Source organism: Chelmon rostratus, chromosome 16, assembly GCF_017976325.1.
Source record: "Chelmon rostratus isolate fCheRos1 chromosome 16, fCheRos1.pri, whole genome shotgun sequence".
Lineage (NCBI taxonomy): Eukaryota > Metazoa > Chordata > Actinopteri > Chaetodontiformes > Chaetodontidae > Chelmon > Chelmon rostratus.
Window position 1 is genome coordinate 14,765,291 of NC_055673.1, and position 22,546 is coordinate 14,787,836.

At 43.4% G+C, this 22,546-nt stretch overlaps 2 protein-coding genes across 3 annotated transcripts in view; one reads left to right on the forward strand and one right to left on the reverse strand.

Annotated features, from left to right (window-relative positions):
* The first annotated feature begins 11,243 nt into the window (after positions 1–11,243).
* Positions 11,244–13,566, forward strand: sp8a (sp8 transcription factor a). Its single transcript, XM_041955636.1, has 2 exons — positions 11,244–11,339; positions 11,933–13,566. The coding sequence occupies exons 1-2, from the start codon at positions 11,253–11,255 to the stop codon at positions 13,166–13,168; spliced, it is 1,323 nt and encodes a 440-aa protein (XP_041811570.1). The 5' UTR covers positions 11,244–11,252; the 3' UTR covers positions 13,169–13,566.
* Positions 13,567–14,488: 922 nt separating this feature from the next.
* Positions 14,489–22,546, reverse strand: part of itgb8 (integrin, beta 8) — a 16,919-nt gene continuing 8,861 nt past the window's right edge. Inside the window, exons 11-16 of one of the 2 annotated variants that reach the window (XM_041955382.1) lie at positions 21,243–21,663; positions 20,921–21,143; positions 20,710–20,813; positions 19,649–19,765; positions 17,445–17,608; positions 14,489–16,275 (exon numbers count right to left, since the gene is read on the reverse strand). In XM_041955382.1, coding sequence (XP_041811316.1) covers positions 16,147–16,275; positions 17,445–17,608; positions 19,649–19,765; positions 20,710–20,813; positions 20,921–21,143; positions 21,243–21,663 — 1,158 coding nt within the window. In that variant the 3' untranslated portion in view covers positions 14,489–16,146. Of the gene's footprint in view, positions 16,276–17,444; positions 17,609–19,648; positions 19,766–20,709; positions 20,814–20,920; positions 21,144–21,242; positions 21,664–22,546 lie in introns of those variants that run through there. The other variant, XM_041955383.1, reaches the window with a different exon arrangement.

Below are 22,546 nucleotides of genomic sequence, written 5' to 3' on the forward strand. Positions count from 1 at the left end.
CACTAAGAGTCTGTCGCACTGCAGCAAATCTTTTATCATTGACACATACAGCTAGTCAGTAGTGAATGTGAAATATGACTACATGACAGATAAAGTCTTTGAATGACACATTTATGTCACTTATGTGTTGAACTGATGTTTTTCACTAGTGTGCTTGTGAACGCTGCTTTAAGGGCTTTAAATACTTTGGAGGTGTTTACTTTTCTGTCTACAGCTCTTTGTTCCAAAAGTGAGACCAAGAGCTGAACTTAATTACAAGTCCTGCGACTTGGAAGATGCCTTCAAAGCCTGAGCCTGAATGACCAGAATTTGCAGAATGTGTAAGCTGGCGACAACTTTGCGAGCGTGTGTGTGTGTCATAGGGCAAAATGTGATGCTGGAGACTTCTATTATATCAGGAACTACCACAGGGGCTGAATGCTTGACTACTTTGCCGGGTGTCTTTATATCTGTCTGCCTGTGGACAGGCTTTGTCAACACGTTATCATCTCAACCGTGCAAGATGCAGTCATTTGAAAATGGTTCTGATGGGAGCAAGTTGCACCCACTGTATGCCAGTTTCTGTCATTGCCATCCACTTTAAGTCACAAGGTTTGGGTTAGGGATAGGCTGTCCACAGTGGATGGAACTAACAAGGAAAGCTGCACCACCTGTGTGTGTTTGTGAGTATGATGAGATTTGTATAACGTACACATTGTGAATAAGTGCATTAAAGTATGCAAAAACTGGCCAAAGTCAAGCAAGTAAGCACAAACTGTGGGATGTGCTGTATGCTTCGGTTGCTTTACCAGCTGTGATAACTGCTATTGTCTTTACCTTGTGAGTCTGTCTGTGATTTTCTGACTGTTTCTACTTCTGGGGACAAATTTCCAACTAAAGACCAGCTTACTGGGGACTGCATGCCTAATTGGGAGACAAAAGCCAGTCCACTAGTGCATGTGCACTAAGAGAAGGGAAAAGTCAACCTGCGGTCATCCTCCAGAGGTATATGCAGTTCAGAGGTCACAGAGCTCCTGAGGACAGGAGATGAGATGCTCTAAGATGTAACATCATTAAAGGAAAGACAGGAACAAAACCTTGAACTGAGAGTCAACTCTGACTTGAAATGTGACCCCATAAATCATACGTTAAGCTCAAGATTTAAATGTAGTTAAAAATTTAGAATGACTGATTTGGCTGTTGGCAAACATGGCAGTGAAATGTGTGTTTACGCCTTGAAATTATACAAAATTAACGGTTGCAAAAACAAATTTCCACCAGTTGGCTGTATTTTGCAAGAATAACAAGATTCCTAGTGATGCATTTTCTAGGTCAAGACACTGAAACCTTGTCTCCTTGCTGATGAGGGGCGGTTGTGCACAGCACTTGTTGAGAAATGCATTTGAAACAGAAATGTGCTCTCCATTATCTCAGCTGTTTCACCGTTATAATTTCACAACCCGAATGCAGTTGAAGCCAAAGATGCAGAATAACGCCGAACTGAAAGTCTATTAAAGAGGACGGGACCCATGCTGTGCTTTCAGACAGTGTGCAAGCGTGTGTTTAAACAGTCTCTTTGAAGCTAAATCTGAAATGATTAAGTCCGCTTAGAAGTCTGTGTGCCTCTCTGCTGTGTGTTTGTGCGTGCGTGCATGCACCTCTTTGAAGGCGCTACTCTTGCATGAGTTCAGGAAGACCTTTACAGCAGTGCTAAGTGGAGGGTGCAGCACATCATAAAGATCCAAGATAAGTGTGTAAATGTGTATGCGTGTAGCTCAGTGCAGGACCTGACATGACTCGCGGGCCTGGTAGAGCTGACGCCAAGCCTTTGTTTCTGGCTGTCTGTGTATGACAGCCCAGAGGCAGTGCATGTGTGTGTGGTTAGGTGGGAAAAGAAGCGTTTCATGTTTGACGGGAACCATCAATAAAACAGCAACCATGAAATCACTTCAAAACCACCTGAACCTGAGAAAGTGTGTAGGAATGTGTGTAAGAGTGTGTGTGTGTCTGTGTGGTTGAGAGATAGAGAGACTGAAGGAGAGAAGAGGATGTGTGTTGACCTGCATTCTTTTCTCTAATCTATTTCTCGCATCCATCCACACTAACCTGCTGAAAGCGTTGGTGAGGGCGTAACTGTCACATGCAAAGATAATATGTTTTACTGAAGCTCGCCTGGTAAAGTGTGCACATTTTCAGCCAAATCTGGGGGTGTTTTGCATTTCTTTGTGGAATAAATTAACAATTTGTTGCACGGCAATTAGCATGAAAAAGCAAGCAGCTTTTTTCCAGTCAATTTAACATCAAGCCATCTCTTGCTGCTTTTCGTAACCCCCACTCTTTTTCTGCTCCCGCAGCCCCCAAATTTTATGGCATGCATTGTGGCGAGGTGAAGCGCAATGAGTGGGAGGAGCACTAGTTAACCAGGAACATAGCATGAATAGTGTGTGTGTGTGTGTGTGTGTGTTGTATGTATCTATCTATATGCATATGTATGTGCATCGCTGGGTGTTATTGCATGGTTTTGTGCTAAAAATGCTTTGGTTCTCATAGAATAGGTCATGGTAGTCCTATTCTCAGACCACACATAAAAAAGTAAGTACACACAGCTGAGTAGAAAGCTAAAAGGCTAAAAGGCTCTTTACTATTGAATTGCGCTGGAAACATATAAACCCTTTTAAATGTCTGAAAACTCTGATTCTTTCAAGCTTTTGAAAACTGACAGGTTACAAATCCTAAATATTTGCTGGTGACATGTTCTAGAAGATAAGATAAGACCAGCTTAATTGATTCACACAGGAAATTAGAAAGTATTATTATATTATAAACAGCAGCAGAACAAGAACAGATCCTTATGTAACACAAAAAACATAATATGTATGTGTAAGAGCTTAAATGTAGCTGAAGAGTTGGAACAACAGTGAGGCAAAGTATGAGAATAAATCCCTGGCTGACGAATAGTGGAACTTCCCTTAAAAAAAAAAAAAAAAAAAAAATCACACTTAAAGCCACACACACATTGGCTGCCATGGCTTGTTGTCCTCGGGGTAGCGAGGGGAGAAGAGACCCCACAAACAGGCCCTCTGGTGGGGATGGGAAAGTCCACTCAATCACTACTCACCTCAGACAGACAGATGGACTGCTGGCCAATAAGACACGTAAGCACGCAGACACACACACACACACACCTCAAAGATGACCTAGACCCCCCACGCTGAGGTAGCAGTGATCAGATGCATCAAGTCCATCCATCAAGACTGAAAGTGAAAAATGACGTCTGGAAGTGCACGATTATGCTCCTGGGCTTCTGTGCATCAATCAGTGGACACACACACACACACACACACACACATTCAACCACACGTGAAACACAGGCAAGACACAGAACTTGAAAAATGAACAAGAGTGAATTAATCTTCTTGTCTGAGAAGTGTGTGTGTGTGTGTGTGTGTGTTGGCGAGGAGCAGAGAGAGGGATGAACAGTGTTATTGGTGAAGAGAAGAAAGATCACGGCCAGAGCAGGATTTAATCAAGGAGAGAGCGAGAGCAGGTTTGTGCACGTGAGAGTGAGCGTGTTGGGGTTTATCTGAGACCTCTCCGCTGGCCGATGCCAAGGAACATCACCAACTTCAGTCAAGGAACAACTGTCGCACAGAAGCTTTAAAAGAGAAAACAAAACATGTGTGACACGGTGTCTGTCTCTACATCTTCATCTCTTGATCCCCATCTTCCTCTTCTCTCCCCCTCATCACCCTTCTTCCCAAGTGAGATAAACATGCTGCTATTGAAGTGTGTGTAATTCAGAAATAGTGTTGTTTGCGTGGGTCTCTGTGTTGGATGTGTCTGAATTTGTGTGTCAGAGCCAGCTGTGGCAAATGGACCATAATAACAGACTTTAAATGCCACATCCCCCCTATTTATCTCGCTAACCCCTCCAACAGTCAGCACACGCCGCATGAAAGAGCGCTGCTGGTCCCTCTGTTCATCCGTGTCGTACAGGAGAACTCGCATAGGTTCAAAGAAGAAGAAGTGGAGGGTTTGCTTCCAATGTGGGAAGTTCATTTTGACAATGGGAAACGATCATTACCTCATTTTCTCACTGTTATTGGTAATTTAGTCTGTAGCAAAGTCATATTTCTCACCAATAACCTTGGAAAGCCACCTCTTAAAATGCACCACAACGTAAATGTTTAAAGCAAGTGTTTGACATTTTGTAAAATCTGCTTATTTGCTTTCTTGCCAAGAGTTAGATGAGAGGGTCCACACCACTCTCATATTTGTCTGTTAAATATGAGGCAGCAGTCAGTGGGCCAGTTAGCATAGCTTAGCATAAACACTGGAAGCAGGGGGAAATAGGTAGCCTTAGTGTAGTGTAAAGTGTAAATGCAGCAGTTGTGGTCTTATGGGACATTATGTACCTGAGAGCAGTGACATCCTGGTGTGTCCGCTGGTTGCCCAGCAACCTGACGGTAATTAAAAGATTTGAGGAAGTCACATAGGACATCTTAACTGATCCCACAACGAGCTGTTAACGAACGTACCACTGTGTTTGCAAGTTTTAGCTCCTTTAACTAGTAAGCCATTAAGCTAGTTTATTTAACACTTTGACATAAGATGATATAATAATAGGAAAAAAATTATAAAGAGTTAAAATATGCATACTTTAAGGTCTTGTAGGATGTTTTCTAACATATAGAATATATAGAATTTAGGATGTTCTTCTCTTACCTTAGCATTCCTTTCTGTTGGGTCTCACTTCACATCAAGTCTGCATTAATTCTGGCCAGTGTTACATAATAATTGCTTGCATGGTTTCACTGCTCATTCAATTTCAAATTATACAGAAATAATGAAAACTGTGTGGAATGGGAGAAAAATACATTTAAATTTCTAAACCAAACCAACCTGGTTTGCAAAAATGGTCAGCTGTGGTGCAACATTTCCACATGAGTCGTAAAAAATGGCCGAAAAAGTATTCAGATCATGATATAAAGTGTGTTTTTGTCACGCAGGTCTTTCGCCATGAAAATGTGATCAGAGCAGAGATACTGATGGAGTTAACTGATGGTGAAACACCAAGAAAGCACATAAGAGAAGAGACCAAGGAGAGCAAGGTGAGTTGAAGGAGGGAGACGAATGTGTGTGATCAGAAAAATTGTGCAGTTCTGCAAACTAATGATCATCATGTGAAAAATGAAATGATAGCAGGCGACAGGACCAACGTCACAGTGACAGGAAGAGTAAGATTTAAAGCCAGAGTCTTGATCCACGCTCTCTCTCTCTCTCTGCTAGCATCTATTTCATGAATAAAAGTAGAATATTCCTCATTTCAGTGGAGACCTCCTGACAACTGCAGGTTTACTAAAAGAGGAGATAACACACTGTCTGGAAGGCAACAATAGTAAATCAACAAAAACTATTGATCTGCAATCAACACGCACGCTCTGTTGGAGCCGTCAGATAAAGCCCCCTCACAAACGCCAACAGCAATCAATGAAGACTCCTCCTTCAGATGCATCTCATTAATATCCTGGCGCTCAGAAGGGCTGCTCAGCGTAAATCAGCAACTTTATTGTCAATAGTTAAGACGAGACGAAAGTTGATGGAGGAGCAGAGAAACTCATAACGCAAGCAGCTTTGGCGAAGGCGCTTGTTAAGAAGATACCACTTTGCTGTGTGCGTGTGTGTGAGACAGAATTAGAGCTTTTCATCCACTCCAGTTACTAATCACAGTCTCATTCTCTCTCACCCTGCATAATTCTCCCCCACGCCTTTATAAATCTTTCTTCTCTCTCCACCTCTTCCTCTCTTTCTGAGGGCAGAGACAGCAGATGTGTTGGCAGGTTAAATGACCTCTGTGATGTATGACTTGACAAACCGCAGACATCCATCAACCCTAACCTAAGTGTGTGTGTGTGTGTGTGGAACAAAGAGAGAGAGAGATGCTACTCATAAAGTGCAATTTCAATTCACCTTCAGCCCAAACTTGTGCCCGACAAACCCATGAATCCATCCTCTCATTTCATGAATGAGTGTGTCTGCTGGTGTATGTAGATGTGCTGTATACATGAATGTGAATGAAGCGCTTCAACGGTGTAATTACATTGGCCAGGATTCCCTCTGTGTGCTGCATAGATATAGTGATGAGAGGTGCCCTTTCTGACCCCTGCATGTGTGTGAGACACACACACACACACACACAAATGAGCACACAAATGAGAAACTTTTAGATAGAGTTTGGTGAAGCAGCTCTGCTTACCATAACCAAAGAGAACCCATGAGACCACTCCTGTGTTCTGCTTTGTTGCGCTGTTTTCTGTCTGTAACTAAGTACATTTATTCAAGTACTGTACATATGATCTGATTTGTGGTACTTGTTAACTTGACTCTTTTTTTGTACACTTTACTGAACGACATGAAACAATGAGTTGATTGACAGAAAATTAATTGGCAACTACTTTTCATGGTTCCAGCCTCTCACATGTGAGGATTTGCTGTGTTTCCTTTAAATTGTAATAATTGGAATTTTTTAACAGGATTTTTGAGAGGGTGAAGGTATCACAGAACATTACAGATGTTATAATAATAATGAAAATAGACAGCTGTAGTATCAAACAAAATGGTTCAAAATGATATAATATAATGATATAATTATATTATGATATAATATGATATAATAGTGTAACAGTCACAAGGGACATTTTTATGCCTTGAGTTCTTTTACTTTTAATACTTCAAGTACATTTTCCTGATCATACGTACATACTCAAAGCTAAGTAATATTTTCAATACAAGACTTCTACTTGAAACAGAGTATTTTTAGGAGTAGACCTGAATACTTCCTCCACTATTGTGTTTAAGATGTTTGTCTTTGAAACAATGTCATGTCAACATGCTAATAAAGCTTATTTGATGCGATTTTAGAGTAAGAGAAGTGAGACAGTGCACACAATGCGTTTAGCAAAAGATGTAGAGATGCACAGAAGAAGGGATTTTATGTATGTTTGCATAAGGAAAAGAGGGGTGTTAGTACTTATTGGTGCTTTATATTTGCAGAAGGAAAGAGGATCTTCTAAATCCTTTTTGTAAAGTTTTCATCGCAGCAACCTGAACACGTTCTCCCTGCTCTGCTGCCACAGTCGTCCATCAGCCCCGTGCTGACAGACGGCGGACGTGCCCTCTCCACGCAGTAATTACAGGAAGCCAAGGAGGAGCTGCTCCAGGCACATCCTGGCACACGGCTCACCTGCATGACTTTTTCCCTCTCAATTTGTTTTAGTGGTTGAGTTTAAAGGGCATCAAAAGACAGATTCAGGCAAGTCAGTCAGAGATGCTCCTCTGTGGAAAGAGCTGCGGTGGTAAACAAACAGACGCATAACATGCTTTCCTCTGCTACTTTTTATTTTCAGGTATTTTATATTAAATATTATAGATCGTATGGTTTCTAGTTTTGTGTGTAAACTACAGATGTAGTTTAACACTGTTACTGGAGACAAGAATTAAAACAATAAGTATTTTGTCTGCTCTCCATTAAAAACATAACACTTTAATTGGAGCATCATAGGTTCACTGAATAAAATTAACATGATAATAGTGCAGGTCACTCATCACAGAAGATTCACCTAAAGGCCAAATTGCATGCACCAATGAATGTGGTTTCAATGGCCATATTTTAGCATACAGGTGGACAGTGGTGGTCTGGATACTTCTGTCTATCGTGTGAAAACTGGTCAGGACTGAAATCCGCTGTAACCAATTGAATTCAAGCTGACCACAGCCTTATTGTGCAAACTAAAAACAGTTTCCAGCTGCCTTTTGAATGTACAGTGGATCAGCAATTCATACTGAAAAAGCAGGTTTTGGTTAGAATGTCCCTTTGCATTGTTCGGTCACCATCATTTCAAGCAAGAACAGATAAGAGAGGAAAAGATCCAATCCTCAGATGACTCACAATATTTATTTAACAGTAGAATAAAAATGGAAAAAATGAACAATAAGGAAGTGAAGCTACGCAGAGAGACAGAGGGGATGTTTGTCAGTTAGTTTCAGAGCACATGAAGTTCACTTTCAAAGTCTGAGCTCTAATAAGATGAAGCATGAATCCTCACAACAAGCAGCTACGTCATTGTCACACATGCACCACAGGACAGTGCAGAATCTGCCACCTATGCTTTGTTCCCTTTCTTTTACACAAATTGATTGGCCTACCCCCTGGCTGTGATTAATATTTTTTGTGTCATGTTTAGCAGTTTGTCTTTTGACTCTCTGATTCTCCTGCTAATTGTCTCAGCAGGGCAGCTGACCAAGATGGCCGCCCTGCCCTCCGGATCACTGCGACTACGCTCCACCAACAAAAGAGGAGTTGAGGAAAACACCAAGGAGAAATAAAATACTTCACCCATCCCTCTCCCCGAGAAGTGCCAGATCTCTGTTTCACCCCTTTCTCTCTGCTTTTTCTGTCTCAGTGCTCACAAAGTGAATAGAAAGCACACGACAATCTTTTTTTGTTGACGTTCGATGGCGCGTGATAATGTGGTCATTATCATCGCTAAAGGAACAGGTTGGGGCTCAGACAGGGTTTCATTGGGGGCCTTTAAAGCACACACACACACACACACATACACACACACTTTCAGTGTGGGAAAAGAATGCATCTAAAAGAGGGACAGCTGTTTGGGTGGCTCGAGGATGGCAAGATGGCCTACTGTAAACTCCACCTGTGCATACGGCCATGCCTCAGGCTGTGGGGGAAAGCAGGGGCCAGCACCGTGGGACCCTATTATTTTGTCCTGTCCACTGGGAGGTGTGTGTTAGTGTGCAGGTCCTCCCAAAATACACCCAAATAGATTCATAACAAAAATTTTAATGTGATTTTGTCATAACAAATTCACATAACTGACTTTTTAAACATTTTCAAAATCCCAAAACTCATAGAAAAAGGTAATAACTAGCCAAAAATGCAGAAAGCAGTAACTACAGAAGCAGTAAAGCTGAGTGGAAGGAGTTTAAAGTTTTCCAGCTGGCTGGCAAACTGTGTGACACATGTAAAAAATCACTGCCATAAACCTACATGATACACTAATACCACACAATAAAAATACTGCACTCTGTCTTTTGATAATGTGTAATCTGATAATATAGAATGCAAGTGAAAATTAAATATGCACAAACGAAATGTTCTTTCATTTTGTATGACGAAAATAAACTTTGTTTTGATCATTTAAAGTCCATAGCTTATGATGTAGGCTATCTCTGTTTCGTTACATCTGTCTGTCCCTCTACTATTGATACTGAAATTAATAGAAAAAATTAATTTCCAACTTAATGAATTTAATTATGCAATTTAAAGGTATCTTAACCACACCAAATCAGATGCATTCCACTAAAGTCAAAAGCTCAGATAGCAGCTATACTGAGACTTAAAGCTAATTAGCTTTAGCAGGAGTTTAGCTGGGTTTTCCTTACATTGTGACTTACTTTAAGAACTCATTTTGTTATGCGGAATAACAAAAAGAATTACACACACATCAGTTTGTCAATATTAATATCTTTTATTTACAGATAATTGCTAGAGATAAAATGTTCAGTTTTAGCCTTGGCCTAAGGCTAGCCATAGCTATCTCACCAGCTAGCTTCCTTTTGACATAGCCTAGCTCTCCTGTGTTAGCTGTCTTGTTAGCCAGCTGTGTCTGGCAGAAAGAGTGATTCAAGCTTTTAAAGGCCTCAAATTAAGATGAACAAAATCACACCTGCATAGAGATCTGTTCAAACGAGGGGGAAAATCCATCCCAAAGTGTAAAATGTATTGAAGCCGTTTATTAGATATTAGTGGTAGGCATCATCTCCACATGCCTTGTTTTAGCCACCAGAAATAATCATACATAACTTACACTCTTATGCATTTCATTTTTTTTTTTAAATAGACAATGTGAAAAGCACTCTGATGGAGTGAACAGTTTGTCTTTACATAGCTTCACTAAAATTAGTATTGCTATCAATCCCCCCATGTAAACGTTGTGGTTGTGTGTGTGTGTGGTGTGGGGGTGTTGGATGAGGAATGTGATTAACTTTTCCATCTATGTGTGTCCAGCTGACTTCATTCAGGCTGGTCATAGAACAAGAGAGATGAGGAAAGGGCAGGGAAGCAGTTAATACCAAACAAATGAAGGAAATGGATTAAACCCTGCTGTTTTATTAAATTTGAAATTCAAATGAAACGCTCCCTCTGTGGTTTTGCTCATATATTAAGAGGCTGAGGATCATTCTGGATTATTTCCAGGGTGTGCATCATCATATTGGTTAACCACCTAGGATTTAAGAGCAGGGTTACCTGTTTACCTGTTTACATTCCTCACAGTGTAAACAGTCTGAGTTTGGCGTGTGTTTAAATGATTTATAAAACTGTTAAAAGCAGGAGAAGGTTTTTTTTTATCTTTCCTTTTTTTGAAAGCCAACATTTGTTTTGTGTTGAAAGAGATGATATTGCGGAGGCAGTGGTGGTGTCCTCCCCTCCCTCCCCCAGGGCCGCCTGGAAACGCCCCAGGGACGGGATGGGACGGACCGGGCCAGCCTCTCATTCATCAGCCTCTCTCTCTGCGTGGCTTCACAACATCAGTAAAAACAACATCAGGATGTGTGGCTGAAAGGAAGCTTTTCCGCCCGACACATCAGGCCAGGTGGCTTTAAACATTCAGCATCTTAAAGTGTTTACCTGCACCAAAAAACACGCTCTGACACTCTTTTCCATAAACCTCGATCTGGAAAGTTTTCTCACTGGTCAGTTCTTCAAATGTCATCTTTTTTTTGCTGTTTATGTTATTTAATTGTTTACCACAGTGACCTTGATTGCCCATTTTGCCTAGATATTAATAAAGTTGCTAGCATAAATTGATAAATAATTGATATTAAAAATGCTGCCTTAATTATGAACCAAATGATGGCATTCACGTGCGCAGCCACATAACTGCAGGTAAACGAGAACTGGTGCTACTGGGCTTACTGGTGTCCAGCTAGTCTAGTTTTCTGAATACCCAGCGTCGTTGTGGTCAAACAGATCCGCTGAATTTCCTCTCCTGTACTTTTTTTTGCCTCGCACTTGTTGTAATTTGGAGCGGGCGCACCAATCGCGAGACCTCAAATGTAAAAATTTACGAGGTCCTCGAGCGCAAAACAGTCTTTGGCCGCTCTCTGATTGGTCCTCGGGCTCTCAGCGGCACTTCAAAGCCAGGAAGAAGCTGCAGCTACAAAAGCGGTCAGAGAGGAAACAGAGTCATCGCATGCAGTCAGCGCGAGCGCACACACACAGACACGCGCAGTCCGCCGAACATACCACAGCGCAGACCATGGCTGCTACTCTGCTAGGGGTAAGTTTACATGTCGAAGTGTTTGCTGAGACATTTTTTTTTTTCAAAAAGTTGCTGAAATATTTGTTTAACATGGTTCTAATATTCATACAGAGTGTTCATTCGGTGTGTTGCATTCAGGCGACACAATTAACTTCAGACCTCGAGGTATTTTATCTCCTGCACAGTCGCGGCAATAACCAACATTCCCATGATAATGTAATAATAAACGGACAATATGCTACATTGGAAGTAAATGATTGTAAAGTGAAAGTAACGTGCACAGCTGAGCATTTGATTTTAGAAACCCTCTCACTATAACGTGATTCATGTAACGACGGTATGTGTTTTGATAAAAGTTTACCTGCTGTAGTGTCGGTGCTGCTGGACACACTCCTCCACTGTCTCCGATTGATCCACGTCAGAGGCGCATTGTTCATAAAGCTTAAATTTTGTCACGTTATTAATACATGACTTGAATTTAATGTGTGAAGCTTTGCGCAGGTGGCTAACACTAGGTTTACGGGCTCTCTGCTTTGCGCGTCTTTACGCACGCCATGTTTAGCCATGGCTCTGGAGAGATCGGCCTCAATGTGTGTGCGTGTTCCCCACAGGAGGAGCCCCGGCTAGGCAGCACACCGCTGGCCATGCTGGCCGCCACCTGCAGCAGGATCGGTGACCCCAGCCCCTCGTGCTCCCCCGCTCTGTCCGATGGAGCCCCGGGGCTCGTCGGGGGCTTCCGCCCGTGGAGGGGGAGCGCCCCGGCCGCCAGCAGCCTAGGTGCCTGCCTCACTTCGCTCGGGGTTCCCTCTGGAAACTCCAGGAGTAACGGGTCCGGATTAACGGAGACTTCCAGCGCTTTCTCGGTGACCACCGCCAGCTCTCCTTTTGGAAGTGATTATTCGATGTACCAGACCGCTGTGCCATCAGACAACACTGTTCCCGATCCCGCACACGCACAGCGGTCTGTGTTTCTGACCAAATTCCCCTCCTCGGTGGAAGGGTTAGCCGGGGTATACCCGCGGATGCACGCGCATCCCTATGAGTCATTGTTCAAGCCAGTGGGAGATGTCGGTAACGGGACCGCTGCTTGGTGGGACATGGGAACCAGCTGGGTCGACACACAGAGCCCAGGAGGGTTGTCCTCTCCTCTGAGCGGCTACAGCACTGACTACAGCCCCGCCTTCGGCCCCGGTGCCTCTCAGCACCTGCTCCCCGCCACGCAGCACCTGTTTGACGGCTTCAGACCTCCTGTCCCGGCTCCGTACACAGAGTCTACGACGACGGGGGCATCTGCGCTGACAGGAAACCCCGTCGTTTCTCTGCCCGCATCTTCCCGCTCCTCGTCACGGCGGTACTCAGGCAGAGCCACGTGCGACTGCCCGAACTGCCAGGAGGCGGAGAGCCTTGGCCAGGGGGGCACGAGCCCGCGGCGGAGGGGCTTGCACAGCTGCCACATCCCGGGTTGTGGTAAGGTTTACGGCAAAACCTCTCACCTGAAGGCTCACCTGCGCTGGCACACCGGGGAGAGGCCGTTCGTCTGCAACTGGCTCTTCTGCGGGAAACGCTTTACGCGCTCCGACGAGCTCCAGCGGCATTTGCGCACGCACACCGGCGAGAAACGGTTCGAGTGCTCCGTTTGCCACAAGCGGTTCATGCGCTCCGACCACCTCAGCAAGCACGCGAGGACGCACAACGCGGACGGCTCAGAGGAGTGCGGGGAGCCGGGACTCGGCAAGGGGAGCAGCGACACGGACAATAGCCTGTCTGGTAGCCCGAGCCAGTCACCCGGGCTACACGTGCGTGAAAGCGGCCCCCAAACCACCGAGGGACAGAGTGCGGTGGAATAATTTACAAACACGAGCAAAGCAACACGTGGGCATTTGACCTCACTGTGCCAGCCTGTATGGAGTGTGTTTTCTTGGACACTTAGAAACTGAAATGGCACTTTATGATGAACCTCAGCTGTGGATGAACACTGTGTCCTTACCTCATCTATGTTGTTTGTTGCCTTCTTTAAAAATAAATTTTTACTCTACAGTCGATCAGACTTGTGTTATTTGAAGACATGTCGTATCCTAATTTATTCAAAGAGTATTTTTTGTTTAGAATTAAATCAGTAGCCGGCTGTATCTTTCTGTGGGTCATTCTCTTGACACCATCGCGATAGATTTTGATTTGAAGTTATGCCATACAGGCTATTTTAAAATATGTTTGGGTACAAGAATAAATCGCTCTAATTTATCTCTACTTTTAAGTCAATAAAACAGACCTTTTTATTACTATTATACATATTTCGTTTGTCGTTACACCTGCTAGGCATTCGATTTTGCGTAAGAACTTATTTTATATAATTTCTGACTTAAGAGTAATTTATTTGATGACTACAAATATCAAACAGTACATAACTACAAGATGGAGAAACTACATACGAATTCACTATACCAGAACAAATCAGACTCTATTTTCTTCCAGGCACCTTAAATGTGTTCATTCAGCGTTTTAAATTGACAGTTAGAATTTGATTAATTTATTTTCAGTGTAAGCCCAGATGTGCATTAGAACAGATATTGTTCGTACAGATATGCGGCATTAAATAAAATAAATGACAACTCTGAGTGGTATTTCAGTTGTAGCTATAAGTCTGCAGCAGCCTTGTGAAAATTAAATTTGCCTTATCAAGGTGTTGAAATGATTTCTGGCCTGCCAGTTTAATGAATCAAACTCTGTATTTTGCACATTTTCTGTAACTACCTGTTGCTTCAGGTATTTACAGTGATCAGAACACAGTTGTCTTTGTGTCCATCTCCACCTAGTGTTCAGTTTATACAGTCGTCCGTTTTTTTTGGCTTACATAGGTTGGTCACACCATCTGTTTTATATATATATTTTGTTGCAGAAAAAATAAATTTCTTCTATCATATGGACACAAAACCAACTGAACTGACTATGTACACATAAAAAGTTCAGGCTAGCTTGCACAAGACTACATTTAGGACTGCCTTAGTAATAATATTTGTTGAAAATTTCAATATATTTAATCACAGTAACACACGTTAGGCCTAACACCTTTTCCACATTTTCATTCAAAATGTTAATTAAAATACAACTGCAGGTCTGTTGATACAGAAAAGCAGAAGAACTCAAGAAATGATAAAAAAAAATCTTGCACATTTTATTTTGATGAAAATATTCATGCTACACAACTAGTCACATTAATTGGCAGCAAAACTACACAGAAAAGTGCTGTTGTTACCCCGAACTCAGTGTCCGGTTCGATGAGATGATTATTACCTTATTGCTGAGTTATTCTCATGATTAGAGATAGAGACCGCTCCTCATGAACACAAACAGTACTCACTACCTGTAACTCAAGTAGCCTTATCATAAAATAGAACAATTAACATAAATACAAAGGGAAAAAAATCACAATAAATAATAATTAGTGTTCCTGACTCACAGTAAAATAGAGCAGGTATTGCTGTAAACAATATTGTGTTAAGTACAGTTCAAAAAGAGGAACAGGTTTGGGCAAGCAAAAGTCTAACAAGATGCCATGCAACTGGCACTGTATGAGGTGGATCTCCACCCCTGATCTCAGTACCTTCACAGCTGACTTGTACCTTTGTACAGGAGCTGCTCTCAGAGTCTGAACTTGTCAGTCTGGGTAGTAATGGCTCTGGGATGATTAGCAGATACATGCAGACAGAGTTCTGGTTCTCTCTCTGTTGTAGAGGCCACAGGTGTTCGATGATTCAGTTGCAGGGTAATGATCAGTATTTCTCATTTTTATATATGAATTTTCAGTCTATTGTTATTCCAGTGTTGTGAGATTTGTTACATTAGCTTCAGATGCTCTTAATGCGTCGATGCCCTCTAATGCCCAACATATAGCAACCGATCGTTTCAAGACCACCAGTACAGCTCTCCTGCGCCCCTCAGTTTTCAGTAGTATAATGCAAAACAGTTGTTCTAGTGCAAGTCTAATCAGATTAACTGACAATCATATGAAACTATATTCTCACTTATCACGATGGTAAAATGCCATAAAATAACAATAATTTGCAACACAGTTCATCGGTTAACAAAAACAAAATGCAACAAAGAAATGAAAAACACTCGAAGACGCCACAAATGAATGGAAATGTGATCAACTTAGAAAGCAAAAATAAAAAGGCATTCAGAGTCATTGGCATGCTTCAAGAATTAAATCCAAAGGGAATACAGCTGAGGTCAGTAATGGAGAAAAACTTGCCATACCTGAAGCTGGCCACAGGGGGGCAGACTAAGACAGGGAGTTAGCACAGTTGGAGTGTCACACAATCACATAAACCTAAAACCTGTAGTGTTTTTACTATAAAATCATAAATAGAAAGCCTAGATAGAGCAGGAATGCTTGTACCTGCACTGCACTCTCTCTCTCTCTCTCTCTCTCTCTCTCACACACACACACACACACACACGCCCATAAGTTAGAGCAGTAATTGCTGTATGGCTAAAAAGCGAGGAATGATCACCCTTTACCCTGGAAGAAGCAGCCTCCCTGCTGCTACTAAGGAAGAAGAGGTGGGGGACTTTGTGCTCTTTGTTTTGTCTCCATTTCCAGGGTACTGGCCACATTAGTCACACAGCCTGTTTGAGTTTGGTTGGGTCATTTTACAAATGTAATCCCATGGAGGTTTCATAGTTAAGTTTACCAGTATCAGAGTCTCCAGATACAGCTGGTGAACATTTTATGAAGGTTAAGAGGCAGAAAAGAAGCCTTTAGTCGACTGTCCTTCAATTTGTCTCTTCTAACTTCCTTCTGACCTTGACCTTTGACCTCTGTCTAGTACTGCCAGGGGTCACCAAGGGGCATCTTGGGAACTTGGATGTGCATTTCCACTGGGCGCTCAGGCGGACGGTCCCTCCTGTAGGTGACTGTCTTCTCATTGGTCGTGGGGATGTATGACAGGTCCTGAATGGTGGCAGAAAAATGCAGTCAGTCACAGCTACACACAGACGCATGCAGACATCCATGTGCACACACAGACACACTCAAACCTTAACATGATACTCAATTTATTGTTACCTTGAGAGATCAAACTCAATCCAGAAGAAGCTGAGATATCCTGACCTTTAGCCCCTTATATGGTTCAAGCTTTAAAAAACTGGGTCCTACACTTCCCACAAAGCAACTCAACAGCATATTTTGGTAAAACTGTGTTGCCGCTGTTAGAACTGATGGATGGTAGAGAAGGAAAAGGTTGATGTGTAATTGCAGAGTTAGTCATGTGAGGATTTAAATACTATGCACTGACAATATTAACACTGTATCCATCAAATCCTCTGTTTAAAATGTGTTATTCAAGCAATGTTTACTCAGGTGATGTCACTTGGGTAATTTTCTCAGTCTTGACGAAGCTTCCCCCAGAAGCACAGATGATGTTATACAACTGTTTTCACAGGCTGTGTTGTTTTATCTGTGATGAGTAAGTTAACTTTGACTTATTGAATCGGTGGAGTGCCCCTTTAATAGCAGCAGCTCCATTTGGGTGGATTCCATAAAGTGGATTTCACAACACTTTACAACACTTGTACGGCTCCCAGATATATAATAATACAATATGTACTAGATTTCCCCAGAGGGGGTAATGTTACATCTGCAGCCTCAACAGGGGACTGTATCCCATGTAAGAGTTCAAATGCCAAACAGATGCAGCAATTTTTACACTATCTATAATCTACAGTGTTATTAAAGTAATTTGTGGCAAATGATGAACAACAAACAGAGAGGTATCCAAACACTTATGAGCTAACCAAACCATTTCAAGCTCAAATATCTGCAGAAAGCCCCCGCTGTTGAAATTTCCATCATTTCCTTCGACTCAAAGGTGCTATACATCATTGTAAGGTCACAAATCTGGACACTGTGGATGGTGAGCTGGGAGTTGGGAGGAAATGTGAAATACAGCTGTACCTCTGACAGCGGACTCAAATTTCTCACTCCTGGTTTCAGCGGACGGTACCCATGAACGAAAATATCCTAAAGACTTAAGGGGTCCCTAATGCTTCTGAGGGCTCCAGGGACACGTCAGCCTCCCGTTGATTAAAACCATGCTGTGCAAATGACTTTTGGGAGCTAACCTTTCCAGTGCAGTGATAGCCTCCGTCTTCAGCAGTGCCCCCTGGTGACCTGACTCTCTTCTGCAGCAGCAGCCGGGACACGGCCACCACCACAAGGCCGCACAGCACCGTCAGAGCACACACACTCAGGAATGTTCCTACCATCCGACTGCTGCTGGCGCACTCTGTGAACACAAGAATTAGGTTTCACTGTGGAGAACTGGGCCAGGCTGCCTTTCACTGTCACGGGTTCAGAAAAGAGAGTACTGCTTTAGCAAGGAATGACACATAAAGTTGCAGGTGCAGAGATTCCTCATGACACACATACACTCCTGTAGTTTGTACTTCTACAGTTATGAGGAACCTTGCACCCCAGACCCCTCTAACCATAACCTTCCCAACTAAATGCCTAACACAAGCTCTTATCCTAAATTCAGCTTAATCCTCAAACAACCCTTTAAAGAAGAAAGGACAGATCAATTGGTCCTTAATTTTCAAAAATGTCCTCACTCTCAAGGTCTAAAATTCAATCCGGTGCTCACAAAGATAGATGCACAAGAGCAGCACGGGTGGAATAAGTATTCAGATCCTTTGTTTAAGTAAAAGTACCAATACTATGAGATGAGATGAGATGAGACAATCCTTTATCAATCCCTTAGCAGGGAAATTTGCAGTATTACAGCAGCAGTGGGGATGCTGCAATAGTTAGTAAATCAGTAAAAAAAGCAAGATGTGATAAATAAGTAAACAATATAATAAGTAAAACAAGACAACGGTTATATATAAATCATAGAGGGACATATATACCATATGGAAGAAATAAAACAATGAGCTAAAAGACACAAAAAGAAGAAAATATATAGGAGAAAAAACATAAAAATAATATAAAAATACTCAATTACAAGTCAAAGTCCTTCATGCAAAATCTTAATTAAATAAAAGTACAGGAAATACACATCAAAATTAACTTTTGTGTATCATCTGCATCAGTTTTCTGCAGACAAATTGCCCCTGTGAGTGATACATTAGTAATTATTGTATTATCCAGGCTGGTAATACCGATGCATCAGTGTTTAAGAAGTATTTGGCAGCAAAGGTGAAGCTGCTCAAGGTGGGCCTAGTTTTAGCTACTTCATGTACTGTGACCAGGAACTCCAGCTGCCTAAAAAATGTAGTGAGAGTAAAGTACATCCATCCCTTATCTATACACCGCTGAATCCTTTGCAGGGTCACGGGGCGGGGGGGCTGGAGCCTATCCCAGCCGTCTCTCGGGCGAAGGCAGGGGACAGCAGGCAGGTCGCCAGCCTACCACAGGGCTACACATAGAGACAGACAACCATGCACACCACTCATTCGCACCTACGGACAATTTAGAATTATCAATTAACCTCAGCATGTTTTTGGACTGTGGGAGGAAGCCGGAGAACCCGGTGAAAACCCACGCTGCACAGGGAGAACATGCAAACTCCACATAGAAAGATCGGGGATCTTCTAGCTGTGAGGCGACGCTGCTAACCACCGAGCCACCGTGCAGGCCGAGTAAAGTACAAATACCACAAAATTGTACTTAGGTACACTGCTGGAGGACATGTACTTAATTACTTTGCACATAAACACACTCGGTCAGTGGCAGCTGTGCCAGCGGTGCTGTGAATGGTCAGCTGGCCGTTGTCTGCTGGGGAGCATGTGTGGACGACGGGCACATCGCTCAACACAAAGAGCCCAAAGAGTGCTCTGACATTTTGTAACAGGGTTACCATGGAGACCTGGCTTCTGCTGCACCCGGGAGGAGTGGGCGTGAGCAGGAAGAGAGTGTCCGTCGGGTGGAGGGGGGTGAGGGGATGGGGGAGTTTTTTTGGGGGGGCCGGCACGCACAATGAGAACTGCTGTTCCAAAAATTGGGAAGGCGGGGATGAACTGTAACACTTGGATGTGCTGTGTAATGTGTGTGTGTGTAACCCAGGGCATGTGTGAACTAGTGGGTTTTAAATTATGTATGTGTGCGTGAGTGTGTGTGTGTGTGCGTGTGTGTGTGTGTGTGTGTGTGTATGGCTGTGAAAATGAAGAAAGTGAGCCTGGAACTGAGGGGAAATGTAAAATACAGCTGCAACACTGACAGCAGGCTTGCTGACTCAAATACACCGGGGTGCAGTAGTGCAATGGTAGCAGCGGAAGTGACCTCGAATGAAGGCATGTGTGTATGTGTGTGTGTATTGACATTATACCTGGTCTGGTGCTAATGTGAAGCTGGGTCTGACCGGACTGTGAGCTTGTTTGAAAGCGATAGCGACAGCTGTCGTTACTGATGTACATACACTGAATCCACATCTCGCCTGCTTGACCTGAAAACAGAGAGAGGGAGAGAGAGAGAGAGCTGGAGTTAGATGTTATTCAGTGCAGACATGTTAAGCTCCAAACCCCAGTGAAAATCCTCCAGGACTTCTAAAAACAAAAGAATCAATAAGAGTAGCATTACAAGAAAGCTGCTGAAAGCTGCGCCAATCAATATTTCTATACCGCTGTAGCAACGGATCAAATTACAACGTGTAACATGAAAGGTGCTGCAGGTAGTGACAAATCCACAATATTATCACCCAGCGCTGCAGCTGCCCTCAGGTCTGCAGTCTGTTTATCTCTTCAGCCCACGGTTTGCTTGTCTTATCTACACGGTTCCAGCTGCAGCAGGCAGCTGTCTTCAGTGCATTCATCCAGATACAGAACCAAAACAGAGCTAAAAGGAGGGAAGCAGGTTGGATGTGTCTTCTGACAGCTCTGTGTTGCTGTGTTCACTGTTGCTGTTGACATGAACTCTTCTTCTTCTCTTCCTTTCAGCTTTTTTGGGGGAATCTGATGTCGTGCCGCTTACAAATACCGTGGGAGGGGGCATGTTTCATATACTTGGGGGCATGTGATTACACACATGAGGGCACACTTCTAGTGTGTCATAAGTGATGATTCATTGTCACTTATGACATCATCCATTGTGTTTTATGAACATCTTGCATTGTATACCTTTAAAGAGCAACTAAACACCAGCTGAGACTCTTGTTTTTGCTGCCCTCCAGTGGTTTTGCTTTGCGCCTTGCTGCAGTGATGTAGGAGTGTATGCCAGGGCGTGTCAGGACACCGTTGGGTGTGGTTAGACGTGCAAAAGGCTTTTTGACCATGAAGCGCAAATGGAGCCCAGACAGTGAATTAACACAACTGAAACCAATCGTAGCCCCTTCCCAACACCTTCCTCAGGTCCACAAGCAGAGCAGATTCAATCGGCTACACAGGCTTTTACCTGACACATCATCCATGTAGCCCACCAGTGGGGCGCAGGTGTTGTTGCAGCGCCCTCCCTCTTTTTGTGTGAGGCCGTGAGACAGGTGGCAGTCCACACACTTCCTGGCAGAGAGAGACAGACAGAGCACGTCAGTGTCAGCTTCGAGCACGGATAGTTCTGTAAGAGCTCCCATCATGCTTTGTGCTGGTGAACAGAAGCTGACAAGTACCAGTATGATTGGCAGGTGCTCTGGCAAGCGGGGCATCTCTCACAGAAGTCTCCAGAGTGCCGGGGGTCGTCACACACACACTTGCCGCACACACAACTGCCCCTCCCGCTGCAGAGCAAGCCGTTGGCGGATTGGCAGGTTGCTGTGGAGACGGGACAGCCACAGCTATCACCTGTCCAACCATGCTCGCACACGCACTCACCTGACACACACTCACCCCGCCCTGAGAAGGAGAGACAGACAAAGGAAAGGGTGTTACGGAAGGAAACTAAAAAAATGTGGACTCATATTATTACTTTTTGATTTCTTGCTTCGCCCTCACCTCCGCAGAGCAGCCCCCCTTCGTACAGGCAGGAGAAGTCGTCTATCTCGCAGTACTTCCCATACACCGCCCCAAGCTTGCTCTGCTCACACACACACCTCCCACACTCACACACTCCCCGACCACTGCAGTCCACATCAGACCCAGCTGCTCTGCAATTCCAGTTTGAATCTCTGTCTGAGTCCTTGATTAGTCCCTGATCCAGCCCCTGCTCCTGACTGGGGCTGTCTGGTGTGCCGCTGCACGCCGACTGGCTGTCATCATTGCAGCGCTTTGTTGGTCCGCAACTGCAGCGACATTTAGAGTGGATCCTAACCACGGTGGATTCGTTGTAGCCCACAGGGTGAACCAACACTGTTACATCTTCATCTTCACCATCATCGGGACAAGAGTGCAGGCCGATGGTGATGTTGAAGTAGACCTGCACGGGAAGACAAAAAAGTTCATACCTCAGTGATGTTTTCGGTGGTTTTCAGCCATGATAGCAGCATGTTCCCATGCAGGACTGTTGGTCGGTCTACCACTTTGGTCCAGAATGAAACAGCTCAACAGCTATTGGATTCCAGACATTCATAGCACCCAGAGGACTAATCCGAATAACACTGGATCCACGTGAAATGAAATTCCCATCAGCCCCAGCTGTGCTTTGTGTTTAGTGCTAATTAGCAAATATTAGCATGCTAAGAAACTAAATTAAGACAGTGAATGTGGTCCTGACATACAGTAAAATAAAAAATGTTGATAATAAAACACACAATAAAGCTTGAAGTATATTTCCTCTGGGTGACCGATAAATTGCAGCAGAGTATAAAAGTGTATTTTTCACCATGAAACTCCTGCTGTAAATCTAAAAGGACTGATATAAAATGAGCTACCTCTCATGCTTGATTATGGAAATCTCTGATGAGACGGAAATAGTTTGATAAGTGACCAGGAACTGGATTGTAAAGGAGACTTAACATGAACAATTATTCACTTCATGTGGTTGGAAAATGATGCATGCCGAAGCTTTGACTCCATAGGAGGGCTTTTCTCTTAATTTTTACCGCCGTTCTGGTTAGTGTGGGTACTTTCCACAACTCACTTTCATCCACACATGGATCAAAAGGGATGAACGTCAGTCTTTCAGCACAATGGAGAGACTGTGGGGCGGTGATTAAGCACCTTGGTGTTTGAAAGTTTAGAGTCCCAGAAGTTAAGGAGGAGAGGAGTCTCATCGGCAGTTCAGGGAGTGAACAGAAATTTTCCTGAAGACGCGATAATAAGTATGAATAGGTGGTCTCTTCGGTTGTTATAGTTTAACT

Excerpts from the sequence above, each read along its gene's own strand:
- sp8a (XM_041955636.1), top strand. The coding sequence starts at position 11,253 with ATGCAGTCAGCGCGAGCGCACACACACAGACACGCGCAGTCCGCCGAA. Across the intron at positions 11,340-11,932 it reads TGGCTGCTACTCTGCTAGGG|GAGGAGCCCCGGCTAGGCAG; the intron begins GTAAGTTTACAT and ends TGTTCCCCACAG.